Below are 12,947 nucleotides of genomic sequence, written 5' to 3' on the forward strand. Positions count from 1 at the left end.
AATAAATAAAAACAAACATTTAATAATATTTTTCTTGTTTTGACTGATTGTCATTAATTACCCTGAATTAATTATATTTTTTTTTGTCTTTATGATATTGGTGTAAAGCATTCATCAATTTTACTAATAATTAATCTCCCTAAAAAAAACTTCACTAACTATCTGAGGTATTAATTTAGCAACTTGTTGGTGTATCCATTATATATAATGGAGTCAAAACTTAACTCCTACTTACTATTTAATATTTGTGAGGAGGACCATAAGTTATGCAATGTATGTGCTGTTTTGCACTATCAGTTACTTCAACGTTGAAGGCATAGAAGACCCGATAATAAATGTTTGTAAGTATGTGACATCAATGAATTGATCAAAAGTAACTGAACACAATTCAAAATGAATGATGGTATTTGTCCAAAACCATCAACAAAACATATATTGTGAAGCTTAATAAAGAGGACAATTATATAAAAGCCCAAGGAGTTCCCCACTTGTTTAATATTCTCGCTTTCGTCTATTGCTTTCCTTGTCCTCTCTCTTGCTTTCTTCAATTGTTTCTTTTATTTTTCTTGTTTGCTTAACTTTCAACAGAGACATCAATGACAACTAACAAATGGTTGAACATTGTTGTAGATGGAAACTCAGCCTTGGGTCCTTATTGGCCGAAAATTGTTTCAGATTATTTGGAAAAGATTGTCAGGTTTGAAAATTCTTGCTGCACATACATCATGCACAATAATTTGCTTTATATCATGTTGTATTATTCATCATATGCATGACCTTAACTATGACATTCATTTTATGAGATAAAAGTTTTACTTTTATGTGTTTCACAAAACTATATTGCACCTTTAAGACTTGTTTAAAGTTAGATCTATAAATTTGTGAATAATTTTTTCCCAGGTTTGTAAGCCCAAAGTTCCACAATAAAAGTTCAAATTAGATCTTCTCATGCCTTTCCTGTTTTGCTACCCCAAAATTCAAAACTAAAACACATACAAAATGGAGAGAGAAAATCAAACAATGGAGAAATGAAGAGAAAATAAAGAGAGACATAGGGAGAAGATAGAGATTGAAAAGTTCTAAATGCGAAGGATTGAATGTGTAAAAGTTAGTTACTTTTTAATTAATTTTTTATAAGGAGTAACTATTACTTTGACCTTTAAAATTAAGAGAATATAACTTGAAGAATAAGGGAAGAAACTTGGGTGAATTTCATGTTTTCAAACAAAACTAATGTAAATTAAATATTAGGTTTGACTTGTTTTTACCAAAACTTAGGATAACTTGGGATTTGTATACTTTGAGAAAATATTTGTATCTTCACTTTTTGTTTCTACTTTTAATTATAAACAATCAACTTATTTTTAATTTATTTACTATTTTCAAAGATTTAAATATGAAAATAAAACACTGAAAATAAATATTTTTCTTCTATTTCTTTTACAAATATTTAAAAATAAATAAATTAAAATAAGGTGATAAATTTTTAATTTAATATGAAAATAGGATATGAAAACAAAAATAAACGAGCACTTATTCTTCTTTGAGAAAACAAAAGAGCCAAGAGTACTGAAAAAATTCAAGAGTCATTCGTTCCAAGAATATTTTTTTTTTAATATCAAAGTGTTATTTTATTTTACTTTACTTTTATGCTAAAATTTCATGTAAAATTTATTGAAAAAAATAAAAGTTTCTTTTTACTTTTTCTATACAATTTTTAAAAATAAAAATGAAACGTTTTAAAATAAAAATAAAAATAAAAATACATATTTCTAACTAAATATATAATACTTTGTTTTTCTACATCTCTTTTCTCTGATTCACAAAGATGTGAGAATGTAACAATGTAGGATAACATTACATGTAGAGTCCAATGATAGCTTTGCTCTCCCACCTATGTTCATTTCAATTCTATGTAAATTAGATTCAGTGTCTCACATCGTGCTGAATAGTGTGCTCGATTTTTCCTTGGTGTGATTCAAGAGAAGAGTAAATAATCACTTTTTTATATATATATATATAGAGTAAATAATCACTTAATAACAACTCCAAAGTCATAAATGTTAATTATTGGTGTTAAGAGTCCATTTTTTTTAAGAGGAAGAGTCCTCATTTTATTCATCACTACATTCAAATGTCAATATTTAAGGTACAACTATCTAGAGATTAAACATTTCAAGCCTAATTTAAAAACTGTGGGCATTACATTTGATCTCATCCACTATTATTAGTTTAATTTTTTATTTCCACAAAAAATTCACTATTAGTTTATATATATAAAGCAAACCTTTCTGTGATTGAAACTGTGCATGGGTGGCTTAATGTGCTCAATCTAATATTTACATATGTAAACCCTAGTTTGTGAATTTAATAATCTCTCATGAATTACTTTTCTTATTGGTTATGCAGGTCCTTTTTTGGCAACTCAAGAGGAGAGGTAATTTATAGTTTTTCTGTATTTGAATTTTCGATGTTAAGATCTTGTAAACTTAGTACAAAATTTTTGATTGATTTCAAAAGTAAAATTTAAGATTTCTTGTTTCCTTTATACATCATACCATTTATTTAATACTTCACTAGAAATCAAAATTCTCATCATATATCATTCCCATATTAACGTGATTTGGTGTAAAGGTATGAAAATATAGTATGATTTCCAATGCATATATAGATAAATTTAATGATAATAACATGTCTCAGAGCAAACAGATCAGGATGGAAAGAAGAAAATTAAGCACCTTTCATCAAGAGGGGAAATTATAGAGAAAATCTTTTCAGGTTTTTAACTAATGGTCGCTAGAATAAAAGTTTTGTAATATAATAGTGGAAAAGGTGTGATGTGAGGAGGAAATTAATGTGTGGGTATGTGGTAAAGGAGAAGTTTAAAACACTAATTAAAAAGATGATGACACCTAGCTGGGTAAACTGTATGGTGTAAGGCTAAAGTAGAAGGGTTTGACATTTAGTGGGACAAAGTGCCTTTGGTTTGTATTTGATCTTTGTTAGTGTTTTAATGTTATTGATATACAAGTAACATTAATTTTGATTTATCATTTGCCTTATTTTATAAAAGATATTTTACCTTACCATGTACCATTTGTTATTTACAGGGAGTTAATTCTTCTTGTGAAGTTGCCTTAATTATGTACAACTTCAATCCTAGATTTGGTAATATTTTATGTTTTGCATTTTTTAGTCCAAGTTTTCTTCCCCCCCCCCCCCCCCTAATGCAATATATTATATGTAGCACTTGTATATTCATTATTATTACATTTGATTCTACGAGTTAGCATAATGTCAATTATTATTGAACCATTTCTTTGAGAAGCATGCATTATACATAGGAAACATTTTGTAGGAAAGACCTTCAATTATAGAGAGAGCTATTTAGGTGATACCACTTATCATTATGAAATATGAAAATCATAAATATTGACTATCAACAAAACGGATTTATCATTTATTTATACATTGTTAAAATGAGAATTATCATTATATATATCTCCTAGACGCACACATTATCTTGAGACAAATCCTAAATTTTTTAATTGTTCTTTTGCACAGGTAGTAAAGTCCAACATATCAATTGGACAAAAAATGTGGAACAGTTTTTAGGCGTTCTACCGAATTTACCTTTCAACGGAGATAATTTAAATCAACATACCATTGTAGAAGGTTTGGCACAAGCTTTAGTGGTATGTTAATTAACATATATACCTTTTGCCCATATTCCGCTATTGATTTATTTATCTTACATATGAGATGTACATGCACTTACTATAACAATGGAAATAATAATATAAACATTGGATTAAACAGATGTTCCCAAAAGATTCTATGACAAAAAGTGAATACCTCAAGGGTGAAAGACATTGTATTCTTGTGGCAACGGGTGACCCTGTTGCTAAGAGCATGTTAGTGAATTTACCTTTGCTTCACAAAGGAATATTTATTTCAGGACAATTCAAAACTTTAGATGCCACCTTCATAAACGTGGCTAAAATATTTGTCCCGGTAATATCTCGGTACTCTATATTCTTACAATTTCATTAATTATAGTCTTCTATTTATACTGACTATGTTCATGTTACAACACACAGCTAAGGGTATCTCTTTCGATAATAACTCCAAATCCACATCCATTGTTCATATCAATTTTCAGTTTGGTAAGAGTTTAATTTATTTCTTATATATAACTTCATTTCATATATAGATAACTTAATTGTTGGCTTTCCAAAAGATATGTTTTCATACTCGATGAGAGACTATGTTCTACAATCCATCAAGTTACCAAGCAATTTAATTAATTATATGAAGATGTTTAATAAGTGTTTTTGTACACCATTAAAATTAACCCCATTAAAACAAGAGTAATGATACATATAAATTACCTTTTATTTTAAATATCTTATTATTATTTTTCATTTCTCTCTATCTTTATTTCTATCACATCATAAATTTTATTATATTTATAATTTTTTTTTATTTTCTTTCTTGGTGTTAGATAACACAATAGGTGTCTATCAAATATTTTTCTTAAAATAAATTTATGATGAATTATCGTCTAGTAGTACTATGTATTCTTATATGGTTTGGTTAATATATAATCATTTCCCCTTCTTTTGTAGGGGAATGGTCTAATCGAAGGCACTGATCTCATCACCGACCATGGAAAGGGTCAACTTACTGTTCTATTGTCTAGAAATTTTAAGGAGGCACAATGTATCCATTCTAGGACGACATTGGAAGAGGACCCTTTAACACGGCTTTTAGAACAAGAGCAACCAATGCCTTTAGATGAAATTCTTGGACAAGTGTTTAGGTCATCCACTTCCACATCTAGAGAAGGGTCATTGCCTCAAAATGCATGGTCAACTGAAGTTGGTGCTTCTTCATTTGGTTTCCCTAATACACTAGGAAACTCCCTCAATCAATTTCAACCACCAAGCTTCCCAATATTGTATCCTTATGATAATGTTAGTGATGGTGTTGGTCCTAGTGCAAGTGCTGGTTCTAGTGTTGATGTTCGTGCTAGTGCTGCTGCTCTTGTTGCTGTTGGTGCTGCTAGTTCTGGTGCTATTGCTGATGCTGGTGTTGTTGCTTGTGCCAATGTCGGTGCTAGTCCTTATTATGGTAGTTATCATCAACAATTTCCAAGTCATCATCGTTTTGAAATGAGTGAGATAAATCCGATAGGAACATCTTCAACGGGAGCAAACCCTTGGGGTTCTCCAGTGCCAATGATGCCTGAATATAATGAGGCATTTCTTTGGCCGGAACCACCAACGAATTTTGAAGACTATGTGCAGGCTTGGGAGGTAAACTAACTTGACTCATTGTTTCATAAATGACCAATATAATACGCTAATCCTATGATAATTTCAACACTTAATTTGGATGTATATTCTTGTCCTTTATTTACACTTCGACTGCAACATGTCAATTTATTTGTTACAAAATGACTTCTTAGTATTTGATTGAAGCCCTGTTTGAAATCAATTAAGAAAACCAAACATTTAAGAGATAAACCCTAAACCATCTCTGCCTTTACATTTGTCTGGATAACAAGATATGTACACACTGTTAAAAATTAATTATATCTATTGCCTATTTTTATGCTATTTCCTTTCCAATTGCATGATTTATTCTGGTAGTTCATTTACTTGTGAAGAAATGACCATATGTCATATGTTGTGAGTACATATCATGTACCTTATAAATGTAGAAGTAGTTTTCAAACTCAAGTTTTGCATGTAGAATTAACCTACATGGTTTAATTAAATACAAATATAAACATCTAAAAATAATTAGATCGATTGTGATTGTGATAAGATAACATGAAACACAATTCTATCCAATCATATTAAGATTAAATAAACATCTAAAATGTATATGACACACATATCTTAATAAATATTTAATTTTTTTATGATATAATATATATATATATATATATATATATATATATATATATATATATATTTGATTTAATATAGCTTCTTATGTTTTCATACTTATATATTATCAACAATGCTTTAGTAAATTTTATATATTCAACTTATTGTTAGTTTAGCAGTGAAGGAACATGTAATGTGATGTGTGTTGTAAGCTATAGGTATATTTTGGTTTTTGTTGCATTGGTCCTATATTTGCACTACTTATCACTAGTAAATATCTGGTTATGTAAAAGATTGAATACGTGGTTAGAAATACATATTACTTTAATGTTAAATTTGGTAATATCAGTTTATAAGATTTATAGAGATGCTTTTACGATTAATATATTCTATTGTGCATCTAGGGATGTTTGGTTGGAAGAATTCACTCTAGTATATCCCTTAATCAAGCAAAGGTATGATATACTTGATTTATTGTAGAAGAAATCTTTCTTGATTAGAAGAGTCTTTTTATTCCTATTTTTTATTTGAACAACCTGCATTGTAACAATTATGAGAATTGAATACAAAGTAGCTGAATTTCTTTGCTCTTTTTCCTTGTGAAGCAGACCTTGAGGAGACTAACATCATCTATCACGTAAGTGGATGCTCTATGGTCCAATCCCAAATTTTCTTAATTGTCCTTGCTATTAATTATAAAAATAAACATTTCCCAAAAGTTAAGGGGGAACAAAATTAAAAAATGTTTATTATATAAAAATGCAAAAAAAGTTATTTAAATTATTTAATAATTAATTTAATAAAATATATTTAGTATTCTTTAATCAAGGTCCTTACAATACTAGTTCATAAACACCCTTTGTTGGAATCATAATTCAGATTTTTCTCCATGAAAATCCAAAAATACGCACATAATTGTTTAAACTCACAATTAACTATTTTTGTTGATCATTGCAGGCTTACGTATCAGTGGCCGAGTAGATTGGAAATTGTCCTCTTCTTACCCAAAACGGCTGTAAGCTATACCACAAGGTAATTTTATGGCATAATGTTATATATTATTGTCTTTTTTTATCTGACATTACCTCTTGTGAAGAATCTTATACATACTTTAATAACATTTAAATTTAGGTTTTATAATGGACGCATTGATCATGTGTTCTTCCAAGTAAATCAATGCAACAATCTTCATTTGTATCAACATCTCATGACCAACAATTTGGTGAGTCATATATATGGTAATAGATCTCTCGTGTTATAATTATTAACTTAAGGAAATCCTTTTCTTGTCTGCTATTGATTAATTGAATAGATAAATTTAGTTGCACATAGTTTTCTTTTTAGCCTATAAGAATCATTTTAACGCTATATCTTTGTGCAGTGTGCAAAAATTGTGCTCCCGTTTCATACTTTAATATTATCTACAACTAATATCATGCACCAATACTTAGGATTAATTTTCCAAGGGGTGAGTGTGATGTGAACATTATTATTTAATTTTTGTTAATTTAAGTTGTTTTTTTTATAACATTTAGCTATTTTACTGTCACAGGATATATGATATTTGTTAAATCTGGCTAAAGTATGCATGTGGTTCTCAGGAGCGAAAGCATCTCCAAGACATGGAAAAAGGTTCAAAGAGCTGCTATAAGATAGATGGGCATGAAATAAGAGAAAAGAGAAACAAACCAATGATACATGTGTGAATACTAATGGTGCAACCCATGGACCCTAAAAGTCACTTCTTGCAACATACATGTGTGAATAGGGACATACATGTGTGAATAGGGACTCTTTGGCATGAAGGGTTATTTTGTTTAATTTCATTCATATGGTCATGGATACATAAGAATAATATTGTTTTTAGAAATGATAGTCTGAATAGTGAAAATGTTGTGGACAAGTCTAAATTTAGATCTTATGGGCATGATGCAGGATGAAAAACTTTGATTTCTCTTTTTATGATTGGTCCAAATTTCCTTTGGAATGCTTAAAAAGTTTATAGGACAAATGCAAGAGATATATTTTTTGGTGTCATTTATAAGTTAGGAATACAAGTATTGTTAGGTGATACAGTCATACAAAGTTACTTTTTGGTGGACATATTCTTGTGTAAAGCCTAAGTAATGGCTTCAGTTGAGTTCCAACTAAAACTGACACAAGTATACAGGTACATGTAGGGATGATGGAATTGACAAGTCATTATGTATATTGGTTGTGGTATCCCTTGTACCCAATGTTACTATATATTTTTTGCTAACAAAAAAAGATCTAAGAAAGAGAACAATCAGGAGATCATGCATCCTGCAACTTCACTAATTCTTTCTTAGGCTATTTTCAGCATTAGATGCAATGAAAATGAAACACATTCACCAAAGGGGTATTCATTAAATTGATGCCGAGGAAAAATAAACAAACCATTTGGCCCCCTTCAAACCATTTTCAAACTTCTTAAATATTAAAAAATATTTATATATGGACCACCACCTAGTTGATTAAGAAAAAATTGAAATATAAATAAAATAAAAGTTAGACTGAATTTATTGACTCTTTATGATTTATGATTGTTGCATCACACATTCATTTTTTCTTTGTCTTCGATTTTCTTCCTAAAATCATTCACTTTTGTAATAAAGATATTGACATATGTATTTTGGTTACATTAAATGACATAGACTATTACACTTACAATTACTTTTCAGTTATAAGGTAGTTATTGTCTTTAATTCCTAATACTTTCATGTTTCAATATTTTCTTGAAAATATAATCTAAAATAAAAATAAATTAGTTCAAGACACTACTTTGATGCTTTTTTTTTCTTCTTTAACGTTTTATCCAATGTTTTTGACACTGATTGGTCATTGAACTTGTCAACATACTAATTCAAGATTTAATGGTATAACAATTGTTGAAATATGATCAAATCATGTCAATAAGATAATAATAATTAGAGCAAATTAAAGAAACATCTCCTAATGTTTGATCTAATTACACTTGGCGCCTCTTCTTTTTTTTACCCTACAGACAATTGCATAACTTTTCCATTTATGTTACAGTTGCACCCCCCCTTAACCCAAAAATGCCCCTTTCTTCTTCGTTGCCATGGGATCCCAAAACAAAAGGGTTGATTCCTCCGATGAATATCACCAAAAATGGAATTTTCCATCCACAACACCTTTAAATCTTCACACTGCTCACCACAACACCACCACCTTCGAATTAGGATCTGCATCTTTGTACAAGTCACGAAATATCAGCAGGAGTAGCAACAAGGGCCAGAAGCAACTCTGAAATGACAGTTTCTAACCCCTTCTCATAAACCAGTATAGGCCACGGTGTTGAAGAAACAAAAAATAAATAAAAATCACACATTGTTTACAGGTTAAGTGGGAAAGGACTTCGGCAACAATTTTGAATCTAAAAGCAATTTCCATAATGTAATTGTCGATTTCTCACTAAATCTCAAAGCAATTTCTATCAAATCTCAAATCAAAAAAATAATTGCTTACGGTACAGGCCCATCAAAGCAAGGCTTCAAATAGTATAACAAAGATAAAGAATATGAAATTTTTGTAAAGAGACTTGACGAAACTGCAACGACAATTTTGAAAAAAAAAAATTGACGGAAACCAAACTAACAAATTGGAAATTAAATTTGATGGAAACTAGCTTGAAGCACCAAGATTCTCTCCCCATCGAGGCCAACGGATTCGTTGCTGGAAGACCGAGAAATTTAACCAGAAGTAGGACTCAGGCAGAGTTCATTCGTTTCCTCCCTCACTTCCAATCATTGCACGTACAGTGCCTATGTTAAGAATGTAAAAATAATTAAGAATTTTCTATATTATCAATCATAAGAAATCAATATTGAGAAATTTATAATTCTCACAAATAATAAATAAAAATAATGCGTACTTTTTTTCATAGAAAGACTTCTCTACGGTGTATTTTGATTTTCTTGGAAGAGGAGAAAAATAAGTTTTCACTTCCTTGGTTGTTCTTTCTACTTGTTTAAGTTTGTGACGACTATAGATGAAAGAAAACACTTTTATATGAGGAAGGGGACCTTATTTTATGTTAGTGGGTATTAATCCCATTTACAACCACTACACCCATCAAGTAGTAGTTATCTCTAAAAATTTCTCATATTTAACCCAATTACAATTTAATCTTTAATTATTAATTATTTATTTATTAGTCCCTACATAAGTCACATGTCTCTCACATGAGACATTAATTCTAACATTCTCCCACTTGACTCATGTAACATTACTAAACATTATGGACTAAATAAATAAATAGATTAAACTAACATAACGCGCATTAAAATGACTAAACTGTTATATACATTGTGTGCATCATAAGTTCATGATTAAGAATAGGAACCCATTCGAGTCATAGCGATTGTACATTACTTAATCGATATAGTCTCTTCCATGTACTACAAATTAGTCTTCTCCTTAATATGACCATTAGTTAGGAGTACATAATTGGTTCAACATAATGTATTTATTCAAGACAAAATCTGTTAACATTACTCTAATACAAATATGCATGCAAACATAAAGAACAAGTAATCAGAAACATATCATAATTGAGCTTAGAGTGTCATTAAAAATACATAAGGTAAATTATACTTAATGATCATCAATAACAATAATATCCATACTTTCAACATGTTCTATAAATGTCTTGAGCGGTAATTCCTTTGTCAAAGGGTCAGCTATCATAATGTTTGTGCTAATATATTCTATTGACACTCTTTGTTTCTGAACTTCTTCCTTCACGACAAAGTACTTTAATTCCATATGTTTGGCACCCTTAGAGGACTTGTCGTTCTTAGAAAAATATTGTTGCAGAGTTATCACAATACGTTTTCAGTGGCCTGACAATACTGTCGACAATTCGAAGCCTTGAAATAAAGTTTCTCAACCAATTAGCCTGAATTTTAGCCTTAAAACATGCTACAAATTTAGCTTTCTATCATTTCTAGGACATTGTGTGAGACTAAATTTGTCTCCTTTCTAAATTGGAATAGATGATGTTGAATCCCTTTCCATTCAGAATCTCTTTAATACTTTATTGATATATGTTTTCTGAGATAAGCCTAACAATCCTTGTGATCTATTACAGGATATTTCTATCCCTATCACATAGCTTGCATCACTCATATCCTTCATTTCAAAGTTACTAGAAAGAAACTTCTTAGTCTCATGAAGAAGACCAAAATCATTAGTTGCAACAATATATCATCAACATACAGGATTAGAAAATAACCTTATTCCCACTGACCTTCAGATATATACACCGATCAACAGTATTTTCCTTAAATCCAAAGGAAACAATGGTATCATTAAACTTCAAATACCATTGGCGAGAAGCTTGCTTAAAACCATATGTTGATTTCTTTAATTTGCACACCATATGTTCCTTTCCTTCAACTGAGAACCCCATTGGTTGATCCATATAAATATTCTCCTCTAAATCTCCATTAAGAAAGGCAATTTTCACATCCATCTGATGTAGCTCCAAGTCATAATGGACTACTAATGTCATGATAATCCTGAAAGAATCCTTTCGTGAGACCGGTGAAAATGTCTCTTTATAATCAATGTCATCTTTCTAAGTAAATCCTTTAGCAACAAGTCTAGCCTTGTAACATTCAAAGTTTCCATGAGAGTCATGTTTAGTCGTGAAGACTCACTTACAGCCAACTCTCTTAAAATCCTTTGGCAATTCTACAAGGTCCCAAACACCATTATATTCCATGGAATTTATCTCTTCTTTCATGACATTTAACTACTTCTCATAATTATCATAGCTTACAACTTGTGAAAACGAAACTGGATCATTATCATCAATTCTTAAGTTTGTTTCTGTTTCATGTAGGTATACCATTGTTAGTTGTTATTTATGACTAACTTTTGTATTGAATAGTTACATGAAATTAGCATCTTCCCTTCAATTTATGGTTCTTTTGTAGGAATTGTACATATTGGCATGCTTAGTTTGATTTTATATAGTAAATACTCCCATTTTGTGAATTAATGTTGAAACTACTTCAATTTCAGGCTAAAAGAAGAGAAGGTTCAAGTAGCTGGTGTCTCACTAAGCGAGGCACATGCGCTTAGCGAGTGACATCCGCTAAGCGAGGCATGCAGCTCACTTAGCGTGCTAGGAAACCCTAGAAGAGGATCAGTTAGAGATGTGCTCCCCCAGTGCGCCGTAAGCTCTCCCAGCAAGTCGTTTGTCTCTTCTCGCGCTCAGCACACCCAGCTCGCTAAGCCAAATTTCATTTACTCTCGCTCAGTGGGCCAATCTTACTAAGCGAGCCTTCAGAAGTTGAAACGTCCAAGTAGCCTTTAAAATACTTAAGTTGGGGGAAACTAAAGAGAGGAGTCAAAAAACAAAGCTAAGAGAAAAGCTGGAGCGACAGAAACGAAGCCACCAAGAGAGTTTAGGTTAGAGGAGTGAGATTAGGGTTCTAGAGGTTGAAGAAGACATCCTCAACCCTTCTTAGCCATTTTCCTTCACTAAAAATCTGTTTTTCTGTGTATTGAAAGCTCATTACTTGTAATGGAAGGCTAAACCTCTTGGTTGGGAAGTTCTGTTGAACCCTTGATGTAACATTCTTTTACTATCTATTTAATGTTGTTTTTATGTGTTCATTGCTTCTGTCCATGCTTATTTTTACATGTTTGTGGTTTGATCACCCATTTGTATGTATAGTTAGGATTTTTAGCATTGGAAAGTGCTTTAAAGCCTTAGCACTTGATAGAGCAAGCTAGAAAACTGTATGTCTAGGAATGGAGTACAGCGATCTAGTTCATATTATGTTGTAGACTTAATACAACTCTTTTAGGCTGAGTTTGTTGAGGGATCAAGGACGAGGCTTAAATAGAGTTAGGCCAATTTACTCGAGGGATCTTGGTTTGGATAATTTCTCAGCATAAGAACACTAGGATAACATTAAATAGAGAAAAACACATAACAACATCAAAGAAAATTCAGTAGAACAACCCAATGCTTTTTACTTGACTGTTTTACTT

At 30.7% G+C, this 12,947-nt stretch overlaps 1 protein-coding gene and 1 long non-coding RNA gene across 2 annotated transcripts; both read left to right on the forward strand.

Annotated features, from left to right (window-relative positions):
• The first annotated feature begins 2,406 nt into the window (after positions 1-2,406).
• Positions 2,407-3,683, forward strand: LOC114420323. The gene is made up of 3 exons (XR_003668387.1): positions 2,407-2,437; positions 3,111-3,168; positions 3,565-3,683. It is a non-coding gene; the product is annotated as an uncharacterized LOC114420323 (long non-coding RNA).
• Positions 3,684-4,637: 954 nt separating this feature from the next.
• LOC114420681 lies at positions 4,638-7,603 on the forward strand. Its single transcript, XM_028386512.1, has 6 exons — positions 4,638-5,318; positions 6,302-6,352; positions 6,506-6,534; positions 6,855-6,929; positions 7,029-7,119; positions 7,499-7,603. Exons 1-6 carry the CDS (start codon positions 4,788-4,790, stop codon positions 7,601-7,603), a joined length of 882 nt encoding a protein of 293 aa, XP_028242313.1. The 5' UTR covers positions 4,638-4,787.
• The last annotated feature ends 5,344 nt before the right edge of the window (positions 7,604-12,947 follow it).

The sequence above is a fragment of the Glycine soja genome, chromosome 7 (genome assembly GCF_004193775.1).
Source record: "Glycine soja cultivar W05 chromosome 7, ASM419377v2, whole genome shotgun sequence".
NCBI lineage: Eukaryota > Viridiplantae > Streptophyta > Magnoliopsida > Fabales > Fabaceae > Glycine > Glycine soja.